The following is a 25397-nucleotide window of genomic DNA, read 5'->3' on the forward strand; positions in this document are numbered from 1 at the left end:
CAATACATTGGTAGCCCACTTCTCAAAACCACGTTAGCAACGCTCACAAGCTGGGTACAGCCAGCGACCGCGACACGCAGCGGCTTGGCGACATGCGCCGCCAGAGCCGCTGCCGGTGGGAGCGAAGGGGAATGGGAACCTTCACAGAAATGTAGTGGACTCAAAAGTACAATATTTGTCTTTCAAATGTAGTGGAGTAAAAGTCAGGGGTTTCCAAAAAAATACTTAATACTCAAGTAAAGTACAGATACTCGAAAAATATACTGAAGTACAGTACTCGAGTAAATGTACTTCGTTACTGCCCCCCCCTGGTGCTGACACAACAGCTGTGGTGACTCTCATTCATTTCTCTGAGCTTTAAAAAGGACAACGCTCATGATTGAAGCTTTACATTTACAGTTAAATTGCCAAGCTCGGACAAAATGAATAATTTAAACATGGCCTTTTGCTGCTTCCGCAGAAGACAGGAAAAGGTGCAAACCATCAGAGAAACAAAGTTCACCAAGGTGGTTTTCCGGGGGTACCTGGACAGCACCTTCAGCACCCCCGAGATCCGTGGAGAGATTGAGGAACACCTGGGAATCCTGGGGCCAGTCATCAAGGCAGAGGTTGGGGAGAGCATCATGGTAAGATGCCGTCTGACGCATTCGCACACTACAGCCCGAGGTGTCGTGCAGTATACGACTATTTTGTGCCAGGACATTGCAGTCATTGAGTTTTTTTTGTTTCTTTATATGATGTCGTGCATGTTGGCAGGTCTGACTGTCAGAGGTTTGGGGTTTTAACCAGCTAGCTAACACACTGCATTACACCTGTTTCCCTGACTTCCAGATAGTGTTCAGAAACAACGCAAACCGCCCATACTCCCTCCACCCCAAGGGGGTGTCCTACAGCAAGCAAGCTGAGGGGCTTTCCTATGAGGATGACTCCAACTACTGGCATAAATATGACAATGATGTTCAACCCAACACCACCTTCACATACCTGTGGAAAGTCCAGGAGAGGGTAGGGCCGACGGATGACGAGTCTTACTGTCGGACATGGGCCTACTACTCCGGCGTGAATCCCGTAAGTTAAGGGACATGCTCTCTCACTGGGGATGAAACCAAAAAGATTTCACAGAAAGCCATTTGTCTTTGAGAGAAATGGTATTATCACCAAAAGCAGCATCAAGTTATTGTTCGGCTACCAACGGTGAATCAAGTGACTGAGAGGGTTGTTAGCACCATGGGCTGCATCGAGAACTAACATTGCCGTCCATAGGTGTTGCCTTCACTTTCAGCTCACTATGAAACCGTTCTCTCGACTCAAAATGTGATAAGGTAGTCTAGGACAGTGGTGTTCAATTATGAGGCATGGAGGTCCGTGTGCACGCAGCTTTTCTCTCCAAACTACAGGCTCCACCAGCTGATTTTACTGATTAACACCTTTACAACCAGAAAGGAGGACTAATCAGTGAAATCAGCTGGTGCAGTGTTGGGTTGGAAAGAAAACCTTCATGCACATGGACCTCCATGGCACATAACGGAATACCACTGGTCCAGGATGTAGCTCGGAAAGGAGAGGAAGCAATCACCATGTCATAGCAAGGTGAAGGAGTCGGTGTGAGCTAAACCAAGTGCTGCTTTTGCCCTGGCGTCTGGTTCTCTGCTTCTACTCTGAGCACATTTCCCTTGTGTGCACACTGCGCAGTTTAGACTTATCACATTTTCCCTTAATTTTCATTCCCTCTACTAACTTTTCCAACTTTGACACATCCTCGTAGTTACAGTGACCTAGTATTTCGTGCCAGGTTTGTATAGCATAGCATCCATGACACCCATCACCTTGTTCATCATCTATAGTGTCCAGATAGTAAAGTCTATTGTACACTTTGATGTCAAACCTGGTGCCCTCCTTGTGGATGAGGTGGTTGTAAATGTCTTGTGGATATGATGGAATATACAGCGCCCTCCACTGTCCAGCAGGCGGACCTCTGCCTCACCTCTCTCCAGCGCGACACCGCTTGTTTCCGTCCCGTCAGCCAACTCCATAACGTGTGTCTCTGGCTGGAAGCTGCCATCAGACCTCCTGAACTTTCCCATGTCGGTGATCATGTGTGCCGTTGCGCCCGTATCCACCACCAGACCTCTCTGTTCTACTCCACTGACCGGACTGTCGGCCATTTTGAAAGCGAGAGTGTGATCCTGTGCATCCACTACTTGTCTCACGTCGTCTCGTCTTCTCCGCCTGCAGGGGGCGTCTCTGTGAGTGGAGCTCTGGCAAACCCTGCGCCACCGTCTCCGTGCTGGACGCTCGCCTCCAGTAACGTTGCGTGTCCGGGTTTTGCGTCCCTTCTGGCGGCAGTTGTAGCAGGTCACCTCCGAGCTCTTGTCTCCCTCTCCCCTTCACTCTCCTTGTTGAGCCGCTTGTCTTCATCCCGTTGTCACCATTCGGGTTGCCATTAAACGTGTCCCTGCTCTCATAACTTCTCAGCTTGGTTTTGAACTCTGCAGAAAGTATCTTCTCATCACCCTGCGTTATGTGGATGGAAAACGGCCTAAAGGATTCGGGCAGGCCTTCCAGAATCACAGCAATTAACAGCCCGTCGATCAGAACCTCATCTCATGTCTCAGCGCTGTTACAGCCGTTTCTGCACCAATGACGTGTTGCGTGACGGTCTCATCTGCCGCTTGCTGTGTAGAGGCTCGTCACACGTGGCTTCCCTTTGCCAGCGTAGTGGTCCCTCAGCATCTCCGACGCTCTTCTTCCACCGTCGGCGGCTTCTCTCATAACAGGGACAGACTTCTGTCGTCCAAAAACTGTATCAGTTCAGCATAGGCATCTTCATTCTCCTTTGCATCTTCGGCGACCACGTCCTCGTTTTCGTCGTCATCTGGCTCTTGGAATATGGTCTCTTTAAGACCGAGCCAACGCAGGTGGCCTAAAAACTTGGTTTCCCATAACTCTTCATTTTTCTCATCTCCGTCGAAGCACAGTCTGTACCATCGGCTTCCACCTCCCCTTCTGGGCCCATAACCTGTTGACGGTGCCATCTCTGAGGGCAGGAATACCGGCTCAACTAGACTCCTTTCACGGAGAAACGTCACGCCTGCACTTCATCGGTGTCGCTGTAACCGGGAGTAGTGGTTTCTTTGTTTTGTGCATGCTCTTTTATAGACCACAGGTCAACACAACAGCGTCCTCTAGTGGTGACAGCAGTATAATAATAATAATAATAATAATAATAATAATAATAATAATAATAAATCAATCCCATATAGCGCTTTTCTAAAACTCAAAGTCGCTTTACAATAAACGGGGGAAAACAAGGCGACAGATAAACATAACACAGACATACAGGTGTGGATGGGAAGGGGGCAGGTCGATCGCTCAGTCCCCAGCCTGCCCCAGACCAGGGGTGGATGAGTGGAGGGGGGGGGGGGGGGCACGAGAAGGCAATGGAGTAAAGGTGTGTCTTGAGACGGGATTGGAAGAGTGGGAGGGATTCCGAGTCTCTAATGATTTGGGGAAGTGAGTTCCAGAGCCTGGGATCTGCTCTGGAGAAGGCTCGGTCACCAAAGCTGCCGAGGTTGGACCTGGGGGTAGAGAGAAGGGAGGCTGAGGTGGATCTGAGGGACCAAGGGGGTTGGTAGGGGGAGAGGAGATCGGTGAGGTATGGGGGAGCCAGTTTGTGAAGGGCTTTATAAGTAAGAACCAGGAGTTTGTAATTGATCCGGTGGGAGATGGGTAGCCAGTGGAGGTCTTTTAGGTCTGGGGTGATGTGGTGCCAGGATCTGGTGAAAGTTAAAAGTCGAGCGGATGCGTTCTGGACCAGTTGGAGTCTCTTGATGGAGCTAGCACTGATGCCATAGAGGAGTGAGTTGCAGTAATCGAGGCGGGAGGAGATGAAGGCATGGATCAGGATCTCAGCAGCAGGGCGAGTGAGAGAGGATCTTATTTTTGCAATGCTGCGAAGGTGGTAGAAGGAGGATTTGGCGGATATGTGGCTGAAGGGAGAGGGTGGGATCAAGGATCTCACCAAGGTATACATCACACCAAGTAGAAGAGCACATACACATAATCTTGGCCTAGCCAATATTCTGACATCATCAAATAACCCTTACTATATATACTTTAACACGTAAATAATGAAATACAACAACTTGTGACATTGATCCTTCAGTCCTTGTGTGTAGATGTGAATGGATCCATGTACTGACTAACACATTTGGCTTTCCCTGAATTTCCGCCATTTCCTGGTCTGGCTGACAGGAAGTGATGTGCTGACTAACCGGAAGTTGTGTTTGAACTGACGTTATAAACTTTATTTAACAAACAATACAATTCAACACAAAGCGTTAGAAAGCGGTAATTAACATTACACAATAACACGTCTTGTAGACATCACAGTACTCTAGTTACATTTATTATTATTACTGCATTATTGCATTTATGTTTTAGGTAAAATGTATAGTGTAGCGTGCATGGACAAGTAGACACGTGGCGGTTCCTGTGGTTGCTACAATACTATACTATGACAAACATTTGATTGACGTTAGATGTGAACTGTTCGTAACTGTTCCGACTTACGTACAAATTCGGTTTATGGACAGATTCAAAAATGGAACTCGTCTGTAATCGGGGGACTGCTGCCCTGTACTATGCCTATCCTAATCATCTGTTAGCGCCCCCTCCTCTCTCATCTCTTTCTGTCTGCGGATGTCTCTCGTTTTTCTAAGCCTCACTCTGTACTGACAGGCAAATTCACAAAGAATGGGTTGCGGGCGCTGATGGCACCGTGAATTGCGCATCACTTGCAACCACTATCTGCCCCGTCTCAAGTTCCCATTCACAAAAGATCTTGCGCTAATGATAATACAGCGCAAACACGCCCATAAAGGTTTGCTGCTGAGTGCATTCTGCCCCTGTTTTGCTTCTGATTGCAATTATCCGTGGGGGAAGTATTGTAGCGAATTGGGGGGGGGGGGGTAGCTGGGAACCGTCACAGCCAGGACGCGAACCCGGATCTTCTGCACCACGGACGACTACGCTAACCAGTCGACTAAAGGGTCCGACCTTTAGCCAAGGGCTAGCGAGTCCGTGGTCGTCACACTACCCCCCCCCTCCTCCAGGAAGTGCGTCCCCGCGCTTCAGCATACATGCTCCCTCACGCCTCTGGGTGCACGTGCTTCCGGTGGCCTCAGCGTCTCACCATCCAACTTCTGACACCAATGTAGCGAATTCGGGGAGGCAGCCTGGAACCGCCGCAGCAAGGACGCGAAGCCGGGTCTCCCGCACCACTGGCGACTATGCTAACCAGTCGACTAAAGGGTCCGACCCGTTAGCCAAGGGCTAGCGAGTCTATTCGTCCGTGGTCGTCACACTACCCCCCTCCTCCAGGAAGTGCATCTCCGCGCTTCAGCATACATGCTCCCTCACGCCTCTGGGTGCACGTGCTTCCGGTGGCCTCAGCATCTCACCATCCAACTTCTGACACCAATGTAGCGAATTCGGGGAGGCAGCCTGGAACCGCCGCAGCAAGGACGCGAAGCCGGGTCTCCCGCACCACTGGCGACTATGCTAACCAGTGGACTAAAGGGTCCGACCCGTTAGCCAAGGGCTAGCGAGTCTATTCATCCATGCACATTACAGTATCAATGGAAGAACACAGTACAGTAGGCCGGCTCAACGTCATCCTTGATGTTATCAAGGTGATGATGTGTCAAGTATAGTAAGAATAATAATAAAATAATCTATCTACTTGTTAGACCTGGCAACCTGTATCTGCGAATGATTTCGGTCCCAGGTACATCAAAAAGTGATATTCTCTTTTGAAATATCCGCTCACAAGGGTGCTTGGCATGATGAAGCCTTCACCTGGCTATAGTCACCGCTGCAATGATCCCTGGGAAGCCTGGGCGTGACGCCCCTTATGAATGTGCTTCAGTTACCACCACCTCTCCGAAGACGCTGATGATTCTCACTTTAACTGCAGCACCGAGACGCTATTTGTTTGGCAGCTGAGTTAGGGGGTGCAGTTCAGCCTTTGTGGGTGCCTTGAGAATTGCACGGTTTCTTTTTGTCTTATTTGTGCATGTTTAGCGGCCGCAAAAGCCGCGCAATCCTTTTGTGAATTCGCCAGTGAGTGTTTTGTCAGAGGGCTTGTTTTTGGGGTGCTTTCACTGCACTTTCCCTCATGTCTCTCAGCGCTCGGTCGACCAGTCATGGACCTTCAGTGATATTGTCGGTCACGTGATCCAGCAGCCCAATCGTGTCAAACATGATCACTCACTCAGTCACTCACTCAGTCAGTCAGTCACTCAGTCAGTCAGTCACTCAGTCAGTCACTCACTCAGTCAGTCAGTCACTCAGTCAGTCACTCAGTCAGTCAGTCAGAGAGATTCGCGTTTGTAGGGCTGGCCCGCCGGCTGGACCAGCGACAAGAAAAGAAATGGATGGTGAGCCCCTTGTTTGTTCCAATTGGGCCACCGTAGAACAGAAAGGGAGGGGTGTGGAACGGTTTAGCTGGGAGTTTGTTTTGCAACGCTGTAATATTACTGTCTGACATCTAGTGGTCAGAAAAATCACTTCATACACCTTTAAATCTCTACTACTACAACTATTACTACTGCTACTTTCGCCTGCTCCCGTTAGGGGGCGCCACAGTGGATCATCTGTTTCCTTCCTGTCCTCTGCATCTTCCTCTGTCACGCCAGCCACCTGCATGTCCTCCCTCACCACCTCCATAAACCTCCTCTTTGGCCTTCCTCTTCTCCTCTTCCCTGGCAGCTCCATATTCAGCATCCTTCTCCCAGTATACCCAGCATCTCTCCTCCACACATGTCCAAACCATCTCCATCTTGTCTCTCTTGCTTTGTCTCCTCACCGTCCAACCTGAGCTGTCCCTCTAATATACTCCTTCCTAATCCTGTCCTTCTTCATCACTCCCAATGAAAATCTTATCATCTTCATCTCTGCCACCTCCACCTCCAGCTCCTGTCTTTTCATCAGTGCCACTGTCTCCAAACCATACAACATAGCTGGTCTCACTACCATCTTGTAAACCTTCCCTTTAACTCTTGCTGGTACCCTTCTGTCGCAAATCACTCCTGACACTCTTCTCCACCCACTCCAGCCTGCCTGCACCCTCTTCTGCACCCACTCCACCCTGCCTGCACTCTCTTCTGCACTCCCCGTTACTTTGGACAGTTGCCCCCAAGTATTTAAACTCATCCACCTTCATCACCTCCACTCCTTGCATCCTCACCATTCCACTGTCCTCCCTCTCACTCACGCATAGGTATTCTGTCTTGCTCCTACTGACTTTCATTCCTCTTCTCTCCAGTGCATACCTCCACCTCTCCAGGCTCTCCTCCACCTGCTCCCTACTCTCACTACAGATCACAATGTCACCCACGAACCTCATCGCTTTAAATCTCTGAATAATGATATTTAACCAAAATGTCTTTCCTTCAGGAGCGAGACATCCATTCAGGACTGATTGGCCCTTTGCTAGTGTGTCGGAATGGGACTCTGGAAAGGAACTTGGTGGACATGAGGGAGTTCATGCTGCTCTTCATGATATTTGATGAATCCAAGAGCTGGTATTACGAGAAGAACCGGGAGACCATACAGAGAAGGAATGGACGGAATGGACGGCGAGGGATAATGGACCCGAACTTCAGAGAGAATCTCAAGTTCCATTGTAATGTATTGTACAGCAGTTGAAAAATACCAACACACACACAAACCTGAAAATATTTGAACCAGCAGTGCGGGCGTTTTGTCTCCCCCTTCTGGCAGTGAGAGTAATTACTTCTATTCAGCGCCCCCCGATGAGGAACAGCCACCCCAGTGGGTATCCGTGTTTGTCCTTGCCATCGGTCGCTTTCTTTTTTCTTTTGACTTTTCTCTTTCCTCTCTGGAGCGTCAGAAACTTTTCTTGGACGCTTCTTAAGTTTTCCCGCCATAGCTCCCAAGCCCAGAAGCTTCCTGCCAGAAAGCCCTGAAGGCCAGCCAATCAGAGGCACGCCAACGCCTTCGCCACGCGGAAGTTCCGCTCTGGGAAAGAGCTCATTACTGGTTGGTGTAAAGCTTACCACTAACGGCGCTCCAGTGCGGGAGTGTCGCCCCAGACACCGGATCTAGACCTGGGAGATTCTGGGAGATGCGGAGGGCTTTAGCTGGCGGCGAGGGGCTTCCTCGGCATTGTGTGGACTCATTCGGCAAGGGCTTGAACGTGTGTCCCGCACTCTAGCTTTAACCTTCAGAAGTAGTTGGATGATTGTTAGTTGTTGTGATTAAAAAGTCTGTATTGTAGGGCATCCGGGTCGTGTAGCGGTCTATTCCGCTACCTACCAACACGGGGATCGTCGGTTCGAATCCCCCGGCTTGGTCGGGCGTCCCTACAGACACAACTGGCCGTGTCTGCGGGTGGGAAGCCGGATGTGGGTATGTGTCCTGGTCGCTGCACTAGCGCCTCCTCTGGTCGATCGGGGCGCCTGTTGGGGGGGGGGGACTGGGGGGAATAGCGTGATCCTCCCACGCGCTACGCCCCCCTGGTGAAACTCCTCACTGTCAGGTGAAGAGAAGCGGCTGGCGACTCCACATGTATGGGAGGAGGCATGTGGTAGTCTGCAGCCCTCCCCGGATCAGCAGAGGGGGTGGAGCAGAGACCGGGACGGCTCGGGAGAGTGGGGTAATTGGCCGGGTACAACTGGAAGGGAAAAAAAAATTTTTTTTAAAAGAGTTTCTATTGAGATGAGTGTGAACAGTACCAGTCAGGCAGAAGATGACACCTTTGTGCTTGGTTAACTGGTGCATAATCTGTGTTTGAGCCCAAGCCACTCATCATGTTGTGTGTAGGGCTGGGCAATATTGACGGTATCACCATGTTTTTGACTGAATACCTTAATGTCGATAACCTGAGGGTAGTTTCGTTGTGACTGCTGGTGCTTTCATGGGATATTTACCGTAGACTGTAAACATGATGGACGCAGCAGCTTTGACATAACCCAGTAGGTTCTGAAGGGCATTTTGAAGCCCAAAGCTTTTATTGCGGTTTTATGGCGGCACGGTGGCGCTGGACGGCACGGTGGCCCAGTGGTTAGCGCGGTTGCCTCACAGCTAGAAGGTCCTGGGTTCGAGCCCCATGGTAGTCCAACCTTGGTGGGTCGTCCCGGGTCGTCCTCTGTGTGGAGTTTGCATGTTCTCCCCGTGTCTGCGTGGGTTTCCTCCGGGGGCTCCGGTTTCCTCCCACAGTCCAAAGACCTGTAGGTCAGGTGAATCAGCCATACTTAATGGTCCCTGCGACCCTGAGAGCAGGAGAAGCGGGTCGGATCATGGGTGGATGGAAGTTTTTATTGCCTCACATATTTATACACACACACACCGATGGCAGGGTCAGCCAAGCAAGGTAACAACCAGCTCATCAGCAGCAGTTAAGAGTTAGGCGTCTTGCTCAGGGACACCACCATTTTTGTAAGGAGGAACCAAGCATGGAACTGGCAACCCCCCCCCCCCCAGTTATCAGGGGACCTGCTCTACCTATGAGCTACTCCCCCCCACCCCCGCCCATTGAAACAGTAATGACAGCCAGCCAGACTTAGTAACAAATGAGCCCATCCCACAGCTTATCTGCTTTTTGTGTTGAGTGTTGACACAACCGAGGCAAATTTCGCTAGCACTTTCCATGAAGCTTGCATCTATAACGCCCTATAAGCATCTAAACTTGTTACAGAAAGTAAGGACATGTGTGTTTGGTGGATTATGTCTTTGGTGTAACGATGCTTCTTGGCAGTAAATCTTCTATCAGGCAGCTGATGGTCAGCACCTGGGGGACCAGAAGCTCAACACAAGAGTCAACAGCAGCAGCAAGATAAGCTGTTGGGCATTGGCAGAGAAGATCTGGCAAATGTTTCATGGGCGCAGCCCACATACTCAGCTCTGCTGCTCATCCCCCAAACGCATGTTCCTTACACATGTGGCGCCATTTAAAAGGGGAGTAAACAGGCTTTCCAACGCTATAAGATTTACTGCCAAGAAGCATTGGTACAACAAAGACATCATCTACCAAACACACATTTCCTTACTTTTGGTGCTAAGTATATAAGGCCTGATAAGTGTAGCTATGTCACTGTAAGACTCATTATAACCATGTAACCGCCCTCACAGCGCCTCATAACCACCTTTATGATACATTATGTCAATTTAAAACGGATTTATGCATTGTAGATATGTCATCATTAGCCTGTTTATCTGTCACATATCACTATGCACCATCGCCGACTTGTTTTGCTGAAGTTTTGTAGAGATGCATAATGACACTTCAGTGCTACTTCACAGTCTTCAGCCATAGCCCTTACTCATTGTAATACACATTATAGGAAAGTATGGGCGTTATAGATGCTTATAGGGCGTTATAGGTGCTTATAGGGTATTATATATGCTTATAGGGCGTTATAGGTGCTTATAGGGTGTTATAGATGCTTATAGGATATTATATATGCTTATAGGGCGTTATATGTGCTTATAGGGTGTTATAGATGCTTATAGGGCGTTATATGTGCTTATAGGGTGTTATAGATGCTTATAGGGCGTTATAGATGCTTATAGGGCGTTATATGTGCTTATAGGGTGTTATAGATGCTTATAGGGCGTTATAAATGCTTATAGGATATTATATATGCTTATAGGGCGTTATAGATGCTTACAGGGTGTTATAGATGCTTATATGGCGTTATAGATGCTTATAGTGCGTTATAGATGCTTATAGGGCGTTATAGATGCTTATAGGATATTATATATGCTTATAGGGCGTTATATGTGCTTATAGGGTGTTATAGATGCTTATAGGGCGTTATAGATGCTTATAGGATATTATGTATGCTTATTGGGCGTTATAGGTGCTTATAGGGTGTTATAGATGCTTATAGGGCGTTATAGATGCTTATAGTGCGTTATAGATGCTTATACGGCGTTATAGATGCTTATAGGGCGTTATAGATGCTTATAGGGCGTTATAGATGCTTATAGGGCGTTATAGATGCTTATACGGCGTTATAGATGCTTATAGGATATTATATATGCTTATAGGGCGTTATAGGTGCTTATAGGGTGTTATAGATGCTTATAGGGCATTACAGATGCTTATCTATAGCGTCATAGAAAGTGTTACATCCAGCATGGTCTTCCACATGCAGAGACTATCAAGTGGGAGCAGAAGAGTGAGTGACAGGACTGTGACACGGTGCTGCAGACACATGACCGATATCTCTGTGGTGTTTCTACAGCCATCAACGGCATCGTGTACAGCCTGAAGGGCCTGAGGATGTACACCAACCAGCTGGTTCGGTGGCACCTGATCAACATGGGCTCCAACAGAGGCCTGCACAGCGTCTACTTCCACGGACAGACCTTCCTCCACAAACACACCCACAGCTACCGCCAGGCCATCTACCCGCTGCTGCCCGGTCTGCACAGTTCCCATGACTATTCCTACAGCACATTACTATCTGTTGGGCCTAACGCGGTTTTAAATGTCATTGTTTGGCTTGATGTGCTGAAGTTCAGAGCAATCAGCATTCAGTAACCTTTTCCACCCTCTTCTCTAAAGCTGGCGTTTCTCGTGTACGCTCACTGTTAAAGTCGTCATGCACGTACGTTGACATGACTTGGAACAAGTCATTTCAAAGATACTCTGCAAGTAGTTTGACCGCCCAAAAGTATCAAATTAATTTATTTTCACATCTTGAGGCTTAAAGGTGCTATGTGTGTAACATTGTGAGTTCCCTGAAGCATAACATGAGGAGTAAATATATGATGATTATATGACCGGTAAATACCAAGAGTGGCGAATATCCTAATGACTAGTTAATACCATAATAAGACGAATAAATATCATAGTATGACTACTATAAAATATGACAACAATTTAATCATAATGTGACTAGTAAATATCATAATGTGGATAGTAAACATAATAATGTGATTACTAAATATCATAATGTGACTAGTAAACATAATAATGTGACTAGTAAATATAATAACATGACTAGTAACTATCATAATGTGACTAGTAAATATCATGTGACTAGTGAATATAATAATGTGACCAGTAAATATCATAATGTGACTAGTAAACATAATAATGTGACTACTAAATATCATAATGTGATGAGTAAATATCATGTGACTAGTGAATATAATAATGTGACTAGTAAATATCAATGTGGCTAGTGAATATCCTAATGTGACTAGTGAATATCAATGTGGCTAGTGAATATCATAATGTGACTAGTAAATATAATAATATGACTACTAAATATCATAATGTGATGAGTAAATATCATGTGACTAGTGAATATAATAATGTGACTAGTAAATATCAATGTGGCTAGTGAATATCATAATGTGACTAGTGAATATCAATGTGGCTAGTGAATATCATAATGTGACTAGTAAATATAATAATGTGACTACTAAATATCATAATGTGACGAGTAAATATCATGTGACTACTAAATATCATAATGTGACTAGTAAACATAATAATGTGACTAGTAGATATCAGGAGGTGTTACTGAGTGGTACTGACTAAAACAAAGTAAATGAGTCAGATTTGTCCATTTTAAAGACACAGCTGGAGCGGCTAGTTCTGTGGTAGTTTGCCTCAGTAAACTATACAGTAAAGTATACAGTAAAGTATACAGTAAAGTATACAGTCATCACAGTAAAGTGATTTCTACTGAAGGAGGCTGAACATGTCCGATGTCAGTAAATCTGCTGTGTATCCACTACCCTTCTATTTGAACTAGCTCGTCTTGTCTGGTTTTGTCTATTCACATCTCTGAACACTAGAGGGCAGCACTCAGGTAGACTAGTGAGGTGATGGAAATTAAGGTTCATCCCCAGGTGATGTTCATGCTGTTTCTTTCCTTCTTCCAGGTGGTTCTGCGACTCTTGAAATGTGGCCGTCCAAACCGGGTCTGTGGCAGATGGCGACAAATGTGGGCTTTGACCAGCAGAGGGGGATGCAGACTCTCTTCCTGGTTCTGGATAATAGTAAGCCCACTTAAAGGAGGAGTCAGAGCGTGATGAAGCAGCTGGCTTATATTTTGACTGTGTTCATGTTTCTTTTTTGCCCTTGCAGATTGTTACCACCCTCTGGGACTGGAAACGGGGAGTGTGAAGGACAGACAGATCACAGCAAACAACACCAGAGGTGTCTATCCTACCCCCTTCCTTCTGTCCGGATCGCACTTGTGTTAAAGCCGACTGCGTGTCCCGGATGCAAATGGAGAAGGGAGTTTTCCGGAAGTAATCCTTCATCTGTGTGCTTGCAGGATACTGGGAACCTCATTTTGCCAGACTGAACAACCAGGGAAAATACAACGCCTGGAGCACAGACCAGCAGGACAGCTGGATTCAGGTACTCGCGTGCGTGTGTGTGTGTGTGTGTGTGTGTGTGTGTGTGTGTGTGTGTGTGTGTGTGTGTGTGTGTGTTAGTGTGTATGTGTGTGTGTGTCACAGTGTGAGGGTTCAGCATCATGAGTAAGACGGGAAAAAAAACAAACGTTTTAACATTAGAATCAGAAATAAGAAACACTTTGTCGTTTCCCCCAGCCCACAGCAGTACAACACAAAGACAACCACACCCAAAAACTACAAGAACACATCGTTATACCCAAACTAACACACACACACACACACACACATATATAAACTAAATATAGCTAAACTAAAAAAAGAAAAATAATCACAGTCCAGGACAAAGAACGCCAGCCAGGATGACTGTAGGAACTGCCGGTCTGCATGGGCTAGCAGTTAGCTTAGCCGGCCCCGCTTCCGCGTCCTGTCAGACCGCCCTCGGTGTTACCTCCTCGGACGCAGCTCCGATCAGGGCCGTGGTCCTTGGACCCACAGGATGCAGCAGACCAGGCTCCCTCAGCCGATCCAGCGCCAGCTCTCCCAGCCATCAAACGAAGACAAAACAAACTTAGATGCAGACGTGGACAAAGACGCTGCATGGACGGTGCTGGCTGAGGCCGCCGCAAACGGGAATTCGTGCCGCCACCTTCTATTTAGCTTTTCTGAATGCCCTCGGTTTTAAAATAGCTTTATTTTCTTATGGCAAGACCCAAAATAATCACTTTCAGCAGGCTGATTACAACAAGTGGATTATCTAAAGGGCGTTAGGACAGGAAACTGACGTGTGGTCAGTAGAAACTGTGTACGGATGATTGGCTGTGTCTTCATAGTTTCTGTCAATATTCTCTCTGGTTCGTTTGACGGCAGGTGGATTTCCTGCGGCCGGTTGTCATCAGTCAGATCGCCACTCAAGGAGCCAAGCAGATGTTCCACTCCCAGTTTGTGCAGGAGTACATCATCTCCTACAGCATCGATCGCAGGGGGTGGACCTTCTATAAAGGGGACAGCAAGGACTTCAGGAAGGTGGGGGAGGTTCAACCACAACCACACCACCGGATACAACATTCACCTCCATCATGCCCATCATCTCTGTCTCTCTGTCTCTCTGTCTCCTTCAGACATTTACTGGGAACGAGGAAGCCTATGAGACAAAGCTGAACACCTTCTTCCCTCCTCTCATTGGACGGTTTATTAGACTCCACCCCCGCAGGTGGTACAACACGGCCACGGTCCGAATGGAGTTCTATGGCTGTGAACTCGATGGTAAGAGATTGTGTGTTGGGGGGTGGGGGAGGTGACAGAGTGGAGAAGGGAACCATTGTCCATTAAAAGCAGGAGAGGCTGAAGTTGTTCTGTCGGTCTGATGTTTGCTCAGGTTGTTCGGTACCTCTGGGTTTGGAGAGCAGACTGATAGAAGACCACCGTATCACCGCCAGCTCTACATACCAGAGCTGGTACTTTGGAACATGGAGGCCCTCGCTGGCACGCCTCGACACACAGGGCGCAGTCAACGCATGGCAGGCCAAGGTACACTGATGCGATAACGAGAAGGCTACTAAACTTGATTTAGAAGCAAGGGTTCACGTCACTTCTTTGGTCTGCTTCTCAAGGGAGCACCTGGAGATGTTCCTGGAGATGTTCTCTGTTGTCATCTTAGACAAGTGGATGTGCATCAGGGATGAGAGACGAGAGTCTGACAGGCGGGATCTGTACTTGCCTTTTATGATATTGAGATGTGAAAACCCTCTCTCACGTGCAGCACTGCTCAAGGGCAGTGTCAGGGACAACAGAAAGACTTTGTGAATGTAGGAGTAACCGTCTGGATTACTTATCGTCACTGTGTTGACCAAGCCATATACAGAGGAGGCTGCCAAACCTTCTCCTGCTTGCTTTAAACACATCCGTTCTCTAATGCTCCTCGTCCACCACATGGCGCCGGCTCAACTTGACGCCACTCTGTTCGACTCTACTCGCTTTACTTTTTGGGATTTCGTTTTCCACTGCAGATAGTGTCCCCTCACAGCGAAGCCCTGCTAGTCATTTGTGGGCGGCAGACTAGTTTTTCTTTGAAAATTTTATTTATATATGCATACATAGTGTAAGTAAATATACATATATTTATATTTTTTTATTTATTTCGTTTATTTTCATGTCACCTTTTAGAGTCAGCTCAGCTCACTTGGAACCTCAACGGAGGTAGTACCAAAAAAAAGGACCTGATACCAGGTGCTATCCCTAACTTTTGCCCAATGCAAAACCACAAAACGCAAGTCGAGTCGAGTTGAGTCAAGCCGGTACCATGCAGTGGTAGCTGGCCTCGTATTTCTGGAGGTTGTTGTGTTGCCAAAACTGCGGAGGTCTTGCATTTCTTGGGGCCAAGTTGAAGGACCAATCATTAAAAGTTGATCACATGACTTAAGGGATTCCTACCTGCTTTCAAACTCCTGAGTTAGACCTCTCAGTACAGCAGCCTTGTCCCTGTCAGCATCAGCATGTGAATCAGCCTCTTCGCCTTCACTGTCCAGCAGCTACCGTGAGCTCCTCTTTGCATTCCCCAATAGTCCGTTTATCTTGCTGGAGCCTGAGGAAGGTGGACTGGAACCTGTGTCCAGGGTCAAGCGTGTTGGCTAGGAAACACTGAAAACGCCCTGTGCAGACATGTCCTCCCTGTAGACACTTGGATTTGAATGGCAGGTAACAGCCTCCATATTTTCAACAGTCTCTCGCCTCCATGCCGACCATCTGATGTGGTGAAACTCTCCTAGTTTCACAAAGGCGATGCCATTCTCGTCACACATCTTCTTTAGTTGTTCTGTTCTTGTTGCGCCCCCTCTCTGTAAGTGAAAGCGCAGCAACTTGGCAACGGAGCGATTACATGTCTCCCGGTATGGTCCCGTGCGATCGGCTGACTTTGTGCCGTTCTCGAGGGTGTGGGCAGTACACAAATATACACAAGGGAATCCCCGATCACCACCATCTGACGCAGCTCGGGGACGACCCCATTGTAAACTCCAACGCTGCCTGCTGCTCCGTCTGTCCACACCGAGACCAACTTTGTCTTCCACTGATCCCCTAAACCTCAAGTACCGAAGAGCTGCTCCACTTGTCTTCTGGTCCATCAAAGAGCACGGCCCAGAATTCAGCTGCCTTCAATGTTCACTCTAAACTGACTGTCTGTGCGATGCTCTGCATGATGTGCCCCCCGCCTTCTCATTAATTATATGCCCCCCCCCCGACATTAATGTATGTAGCGCCTCCTCGTGGCGACACACGGTAACTGGGTACACCTTGGACCCTGGCTGAACTACGAGGAACTTGGAGGAGGTCTGGCCCCTAGTGTAGCTATTCCCTGATGGCCACAAACCACCCCCAGCTATGGGTTAAATAGTGCCACCTAGTGGATACCTCGGGAGAGGAATAGGCTACTGGAGTAAACCCCTACACAATATCAACGTCCACAGTGTTGTTGTGTTGTGTTGTGTTTTTCTTGCCCTTTTGTGTGTGTTTAAGTGGGAGAGTACTGCTGGCGTCGTGTGGGGCTGCCACTTCTCCCTCTCGTAGCCCCCCTTCCCATCCACCCCTGTATGTCTACTACTACTGCTACTACCATTACTATTTCTACTGCTGCTGCTACTACCGCTACTACTACCGCTACTACTACTAGCGCTGCTACTACTGTTACTACCGCTACTACTACTACTGCCGCTACTACTGTTACTACTTTTATTATGACTTCTAATACTACTTCTACTCCTACTACTACTACCACTACTCTTACTGCTACTACTACTACTAACGCTATTACTTCTACTGCTACTACTACTATTTCTACTACTTTTACGATGACTTCTAAGACTACTTCTACTACTCCTACTAAGGCTGCTACTACTACTACTCCTTCTGCTACTACTACTAATAATAAACTTGATTTGCATAGCACGTTTCTAAACTAAAAACAGTATGAATAAATAAAAACAAATATCCGTGTGTAAAAGCTTTCATAAAAATACAAGTTTTAAGACGAGGTGTAGAGGAAGCTCGAGACTTGGTTTGACTTAGTTCAGCAGGAAGAGAGCGCCATAGTGTGGGGGCTCTAACACCACAAGCCCCACCACCCTTTGTCACAGACAGAGACCTGGGGCTAACCTGAGCTCAGGGATGCTCACACACACACATATACTGTGTTTTGCAGTATCATCTCTCTCTTCTTCTGTCTCCCAGTACAATGACTTGAACCAGTGGCTGCAGGTGGAGCTCCCCCAGGTGAGGAAGATCACGGGCATCATCACACAGGGAGCAAAGATTCTGGGTAAAGAGATGTACGTCATCACCTACTTGCTGCAGTACAGCGTCGATGGAGTCCACTGGACCACCTACACTGACGACAAGGACTACATGTCAAAGGTAAGCCACGAGAAACGGCGTCCAAATACTACACACTTATGATACGGTATCCTGCATACTAACAGTACTACATACTGTTAGTACGTTCTACTCCATCAGAACACACTTAGTACAGCATGATTCTGTGGTGCTATGCTCCAGCGGAGATGATGGCAGGTGAGTCTGCCACAACCTGTATCACCATGGCAACCACGCTAAGTCGTCACTTCTCTTCTGGAACAGTGTCCAGTCGATCTATGTTGGATTTTTCAGCAGAAATACTACTCATCCTGGTATTTTTACTATGTTGGGTTTTTCCATTCCATGGACACGTTACCTCAATAGAGGCTACTGACGATGACTCGGTAGAGGCTACTGACCATGAAACGGTAGAGGCTACTGACGATGACTCAGTAGAGGCTACTGATGCCATGGACATGTTACCTCAGTAGAGGCTACTGACGATGACTCAGTAGAGGCTACTGACGCCATGGACATGTAACCTCAGTAGAGGCTACTGACGATGACTCGGTAGAGGCTACTGACCATGAAACGGTAGAGACTACTGACGCCATGGACATGTTACCATAGTAGAGGCTACTGATGATGACTCAGTAGAGAGTACTGACGCCATGGACATGTTACCTCAGTAGAGGCTACTGATGATGACTCGGTAGAGGCTACTGACGCCATGGACATGTTACCTCAGTAGAGGCTACTGATGATGACTCGGTAGAGGCTACTGTCCATGAAACGGTAGAGGCTGCTGACGCCATGGACATGTTACCTCAGTATAGGCTACTGATGATGACTCAGTAGAGAGTACTGACGCCATGGACATGTTACCTCAGTAGAGGCTACTGATGATGACTCGGTAGAGGCTACTGACGCCATGGACATGTTACCTCATTAGAGGCTACTGATGATGACTCGGTAGAGGCTACTGATGATGACTCAGTAGAGAGTACTGACGCCATGGACATCTTACCTCAGTAGAGGCTACTGACGATGACTCGATAGAGGCTACTGACGCCATGGACATGTTACCTCAGTAGAGGCTACTGATGATGACTCGGTAGAGGCTACTGTCCATGAAACGGTAGAGGCTGCTGACGCCATGGACATGTTACCTCAGTATAGGCTACTGATGATGACTCAGTAGAGGCTACTGACGCCATGGACATGTTACCTCAGTGGAGGCTACTGATGATGACTCAGTAGATGCTACTGACGCCATGGACTTGTTACCTTAGTAGAGGCTACTGATGATGACTCAGTAGAGGCTACTGACGCCATGGACATGTTACCTCAGTGGAGGCTACTGATGATGACTCAGTAGAGGCTACTGACGCCATGGACATGTTACCTCAGTGGAGGCTACTGACACAATGGACATGTTACCTCAGTAGAGGCTACTGATGATGACTCGGTAGAGAGTACTGACGCCATGGACATGTTACCTCAGTAGAGGCTGCTGACCATGAATCAGCAACAGCAAGAGTCTGTTCTCATCTCATTCATATACTTGTGTACAAAAAAAGAAAGAAATTTCGTTTCCTGCAGCCCACAGCAGTGCAACGCAAAAGACAAAAACACACATCCAACACCTCCCAAAAATGACACCACCAAAAACATACAAAACCAGAGAGAACAAAGCAAAAATACACACTCAACAACACAGTCTATTCAGTAAATCTGCAACACAATTCGAAAATGTCACAGTCCAGGAGAGCGAACGCCAGCCAGGATGACTGTCAGGACTGCCGGTCTGCATGGGCTAGCAGTTAGCTTAGCCTGCCCCGCTTCCGCGCCCTGTCAGACCGCCCTCGGTGTTTCCTCGTCGGGCACAGCTCTGGTCAGGACCGTGGTCTTTGGGCCCACTGGACTCAGCAGACCAGGCTCCCTCCGCTGATCCAGCGCCAGCTCTCCCAGCCATCAAACGCAATCAACAATTACAGACATAAGTCCTCGTAAAGTTCCTCACATGATGACACAAACTCGCATGTAGACATGGACAAAGACGTTGTATAGTCGGCGCTGGGTGAGGCCGCCGCAGACGCGAGTCCGCGCCGCCACCTTCACACACCGGAAAGTGTTTGTGAATACTATATAATACACACCATGGCTGTTGTGTGGCTATTCATACACTTCATGTTCCGTCTGTCTCAGATTTTACTGCTGATTTATACAACAGATGTCCATATGAGCCCTGGTACTGGTAGTACTGGTAGTACTGGTAGTACTGGTAGGGGTTAGTTGACCTTCGCCATCACATCACTGTGATGCAGACACAGGGACATGGTCCTTTTAACTCACAGGAGACTCTTGTGGAGGTGGAATGTGGGGTTGGAAAATGTCTCCACAGCGACCCCTCCCACTTCTGCACCGTTTGTAAGCCGTGCTGAAGGACAGGTGTTATGTCGCGACCACAGCCAGTCTTCACCTGGTCATACTAACTCACCTGATCGCTGTCTCTGTCTGTCTCTGTCTGTCTCTGTCTGTCTCCCTCAGACGTTCACAGGGAACACCGATAATAACGATCATGTGAGGAACTACATCTACCCTCCCATCTTCTCCCGTTTCATCCGGATTGTGCCCCAAACCTGGAGGAACGCCATCACACTGAGGGTGGAGCTGCTCGGCTGTGACGCGGAGTGACACTCCCACACACATCCACTCGTTTGAATAACAAACACATGAATATGGAGAAACGCACACACACACACACACACACACACACACACACACACATTTACACATGCAGTTGCACACGTGTGCGAGCGCCAGTCACCGTCGTTATAGAGGGCTATTCAATCTAAAGTCAACATTTCATAACACACTGACCATCTGAAATGGTCTCTTAGCACAGCAAGTCCTCCAGCCCATACGACCACATAGGTCGTTTGTCCTCTAACGCGACCCGCAGGAGCGTTTCCTAAATTAGCGCCCCCTACCGGCGGCAGGAGGTATGCCACAGATACGTTTCGCCTCAGTGCATTGTGGGTTTTAAAAACAGTGAGAACAATAGAATATGTAGTCAGTGCGTTTTTGTGTTGTTTCTCCGTCTAGTGTAGTAACTAAGATGATATTGGCAGTATGTTTACATATGAATGACGTTGTAAGAGCTAACTTAACGTTAGCCACAAGTTAGCAAGTCAGCTAGCGTGGACATTATAACCGCTATGTGACGTTACACTTTGCTTTTATTAATAGTCCTTCTTTCAGAAAGAGTCGGTCAGTCACAAGTAATGACTCCTCAGCAACCGCACGTCATTCTTTTATACGAGTGAGCCCGTGTCTGGGTAGGTCTGGACTTCTAGAAGTCCTAGGGGGATTTTTTTTGTCCCGCCCACTTTAACAGCAAAATATGATTGGCTGATTCGCCTGTCACTTTCTAAATAAACACACAAGCACAAGGACTTCTAGCAGTCTTAACCAATGAGGGAGCCAGCAGCCAGCTAACCCTTCCTCTGCCAAGGGACAACAGCAACACAATCTGATTGGATAACTCGTGGTTTCGTGATTTTCATGGTTTCAGGACAGTAACCCTTTCCTTACTGAAGCAAACTTGATAGAACCCAGGGCTAAAATTCGAGTTAGAAGAGAGAATTATTGTTAAATTAAAGATTTTAAATATAGCATTTAGAATGCTGATATGTTGGGCCTTCTCTGAAGTCCTGGAAGTCTCTAGGGGTTCCCCTCTGGTTGTCACCATAGCTTATGGAAGGAGATCACTCATTGTTACAGGGGAAGTAACGTATTATAATTACCAAGGACCTCGAGGAAGTAGCTTAAAACGTGTAACTGTATGTCGTAATAAGCTGCTTGTACAAACGACCTATGGGGTGGTTTTTGGGTGGAGGACAGTGTCTCTTAGCATGTCACGTGCTTAACTCAGTATCCAGCTCCTCCAGTAGAGCGGCTTGCATGCAGTTCCTGTATGGCGTCATGATGACGGCACCGAGAAATGAACTTGGCAAAGCCAGCAGGAACCTCCCACCTGCCAGGAGAACATCAATTAACACGAGATTCATTCCAGACTAAATATTCACCCTTCAAGGAATGGAGGGAGAGAGCCGAGACGAGACAGAAGAGAGGCTCTGACGAGACGACTGCTGGGCTAAAGGCAGAGTTTCTCCCTGGTTTGTGTTCAAATTCAGAGTAAAACGACAAATAATCCTTCTAGTTTTGGTAATTGACGCGTGAAGATCAGAGGAAACACATTTTAAAGCAACACCCCTTTTATTTCCTGTCTGTCTTGTTTATATCGTAAATGTGAATCGCCGTGAATGAATGTAAATACGCAAGTGGAAGAGCGAGAATTTTTCATTTTAAATTTTACACTTATTTGTCAATAAATCTTATTCTTCTTACCCAGTTTTTGTCTTAATGGTTGATATACACATCAAAACTGATGGTTCATACTTTATGTACTATACTGTATATATTTATGTACTATACTGTATATATTTATGTACTATACTGTATATATTTACTCTGCTTTTCTGTTGGTACTGTATGCACCAAAAGAAAACCACATCACAACGCTTGGATTCTAGAGAGGTTGCATCTGACAGGCAGAGGAGGTTTGTGAGGCGTCTGAACATCAGGTCCATGTTGGACCACCTGAAGGTTTCTGAACATCAGGTCCATGTTGGACCACCTGAAGGCGTCTGAACATCAGGTCCATGTTGGACCACCTGAAGGTTTCTGAACATCAGGTCCATGTTGGACCACCTGAAGGCGTCTGAACATCAGGTCCATGTTGGACCACCTGAAGGTGTCTGAAAATCAGGTCCAAGTTGGACCACCTGAAGGTTTCTTAACATCAGGTCCATGTTGGACCATCTGAAGGTGTCTGAACATCAGGTCCATGTTGGACCACCTGAAGGTGTCTGAACATCAGGTCCATGTTGGACCACCTGAAGGTTTCTGAACATCAGGTCCATGTTGGACCACCTGAAGGTGTCTGAACTTCAGGTCCGTGTTGGACCATCTGAAGGCGTCTGAACATCAGGTCCGTGTTGGACCATCTGAATGTGTCTGACCTGCAGTCGGCGAACAGGAAACAGATGTGTGCAGCTGTAAGCATACCATGTTGGTTCATGGGGCCACCCTGATAAGAGACACACTGGACATGTCTCTGCATCCAACTGTCCTGCAGGAGTCCGATGGGTGCAGATGAACCACATGAGATGGTTTTACAGCGGGTCTGTTTGGATGTTTGGGAACAGCGAGGTTGACGATTTCCATATTGTGTACGGGTGGAAAAACATCATGCCTTGCATCCACCCTGTGCATAACTGTAGTCCACTGACTTCCGGTTTCTACGGCAGCGGTCATACCGGTTTCCTGTTGGCGTGTGCTGTTGACACTGACTACGTTTACATGATGTTAGAAAAAGCCGATTTGTTGTGTTAGTCCGACTAAAACTGGACTTTTAAAATACATGTAAACGTACTAAATCGACTTCTGGAGGTGGGACTAGCACACCCAGGTGATGCGGTTGGGGATGGATTTAGTCTGGCATGTACACGCTTCACTCGGCCCCGAACTGGCCTTGGCGTTCTGCGCGTGATCCGTAGTTCCCGCGGCGGTCTTTCACCCAATAGCAACCAGCTGACCGGGGGCATATCGCCACCTACCGTACCGGGGTGGGACATACCTCCGTCAATAAATCGATTCTCCCCCGGTTCTTGTGTACTGGGTCAACGACAGTAGTCCAGTTAGATGGCCTACTCGAGCTTTAAGCGTAGCTCGACTTAACTGTGCATGTAAACGCACTGAATGGCGTATGTTTCCGTCCGTCCCTCGTCCTCATAATTGTGGACGTAACTTGACATGTACAACTTGAACCCCCCCCCCCCCCCCCTTCGCTGGTAGGTGCCGGTGAAAGTGTGTGGACAGTTGTGTGCATGTGGTGGACATTTATCCATAGTAAATCTTGCAGGCATCACGAAAAATATACCATTGTCAACAGCACAGGCCAACAAACAGGAAACTGGTGTGACGGCTGCAGTAGAAGCCGGAAGTCAGTGGACTACAGTTATGCACAGAGTCCTTTCAAAACGTCTGCCTCTGTCTGCTTCCTGTCGGCGATTAATCACAGCGTGGCTTGAAGTTTAAGACCGGGACATCCCTCCTGTCTGTCTGACTTCTGGGGAGTAGGTATAACACGGCTGTAGTTCTCGCTTATCGCCACGTGGTGTCGCCCCATACTCACTCTCTACGTTAGAATGCAACGCGCTTTACATGAAGCGAAGCCCGGCGGAGAAAGAGGAAAGAGGAAAGCAGCTCCAACAAATAAACAAAAATAATGGAAAATATAAACTTTATAAAAGAGTGAAGGCGCTATAAGAGAACAATATGATAGAATCACACGAATCAACATGAATTTATTCGTGAGGAGAAACTGATTTTTTTTTTTTTATTTAAATTTACTGAATTTTTCAAAAAGAACAGTAGCAGGGAGGCTAGTGGGGGCACGCTGCTTCAACACACTTCACCCCTTCAGGGCCCTGACGTCATTAGACACGGCACGAAAAAAGAAAACGAAAAGAAGTAAAACAGAAAATAAGTAAAAACAAGTAAGAAACCCAGCCGGTCATGAGAGGCAAGGGGACCGTGCCGCAGTCCCCGAGGGTTCTTGGTTATTCTCCAGATCTAAGCAAGGCCTCCATCAGGCTTTATATGGGTCCAAAGAAGACCCCAAGGGGTAGTCCCATCTTCCTTGTTGCCGTTTAACCCGTCGAGCATAGACTCGTAGGACGCAGTCTCGGTCACTGCGGTCACCCAGTCTGTCAGATCTGCACACTTGGCTGCTTCCCGGTGTCTCAAGAGGATTCTGGAGGCTGTGGCCAAACCCACCGTAAGAACAGAAAAACACATTTGGATATGTTTGGTGTTTGAGACGTGTCCCCTATAGCCATGGAGCAGGAGTCGGGGGGATTACAGAGCCAGACCTGATACTCAGGACCCCCACCACTTTAAGCCAGAGTGGCTTCACTAATGTGCATTCCCATACACAGTGTAGGACAGTTCCTACCTCCGTTTCACATTTCCAACAGAGACTGTCTGTCTGTCCTTCAGCGGGTTCAGTCTACAGAGTGTGGTTGGGGGGTTGGGGTGTGGTAGTATCCGCTGCTGCGCAAACGTCCCCCTCGCTGCCTCTACACATGTATATTCAGACGGGCAGCAAGTCCACCGTGCTAGCTGTAGCAGGATGCAACTGAGCTTACAGGGCAGGGACACTGCTCCTGGTGTCATTCTGTTGTCTTTGCATTGAATCGGCATCAGTGGGTCAACCACCACCACGGAGGACCCAGCTGAGAAACAAAACCACCACGGAGGACCCAGCTGAGAAACAAGTCAATTACCTCTGCCCACAACTTGTGTAAAAGCGCCGAGGTCTACTTTGTGGCGGTAGGGGGCGCACTTCACCTGGTAGTAACAGACAGACAGACTCTCTCTCTCTCTCTCTCTCTCTCTCTCTCTCTCTCTCTCTCTCTCTCTCTCTCTCTCTCTCTCTCTCTCTCTCTCTCGCTTGCGCTCTCTCTCTCCCCGCCCCCCGTGCTCCGTACATTAAAAGCCGGTCTGGTCTTCAG

General features: G+C 47.7%; 1 protein-coding gene across 1 annotated transcript in view; it reads left to right on the forward strand.

Annotated features, from left to right (window-relative positions):
* Positions 1-22170, forward strand: part of f5 (coagulation factor V) — a 49560-nt gene extending 27390 nt beyond the window's left edge. The window contains exons 14-25 of the mRNA XM_056289422.1: positions 461-626; positions 832-1068; positions 7459-7687; positions 11274-11453; positions 12928-13044; positions 13133-13204; positions 13326-13411; positions 14278-14433; positions 14529-14673; positions 14786-14937; positions 17632-17814; positions 20305-22170. Of these exons, the coding sequence (XP_056145397.1) occupies positions 461-626; positions 832-1068; positions 7459-7687; positions 11274-11453; positions 12928-13044; positions 13133-13204; positions 13326-13411; positions 14278-14433; positions 14529-14673; positions 14786-14937; positions 17632-17814; positions 20305-20451 (1870 nt within the window). The 3' untranslated portion in view covers positions 20452-22170. The remainder of the gene's footprint in view (positions 1-460; positions 627-831; positions 1069-7458; positions 7688-11273; positions 11454-12927; positions 13045-13132; positions 13205-13325; positions 13412-14277; positions 14434-14528; positions 14674-14785; positions 14938-17631; positions 17815-20304) is intronic.
* Positions 22171-25397: the final 3227 nt, after the last annotated feature.

Source organism: Lampris incognitus, chromosome 11 (assembly GCF_029633865.1).
Source record: "Lampris incognitus isolate fLamInc1 chromosome 11, fLamInc1.hap2, whole genome shotgun sequence".
Taxonomy (NCBI): domain Eukaryota; kingdom Metazoa; phylum Chordata; class Actinopteri; order Lampriformes; family Lampridae; genus Lampris; species Lampris incognitus.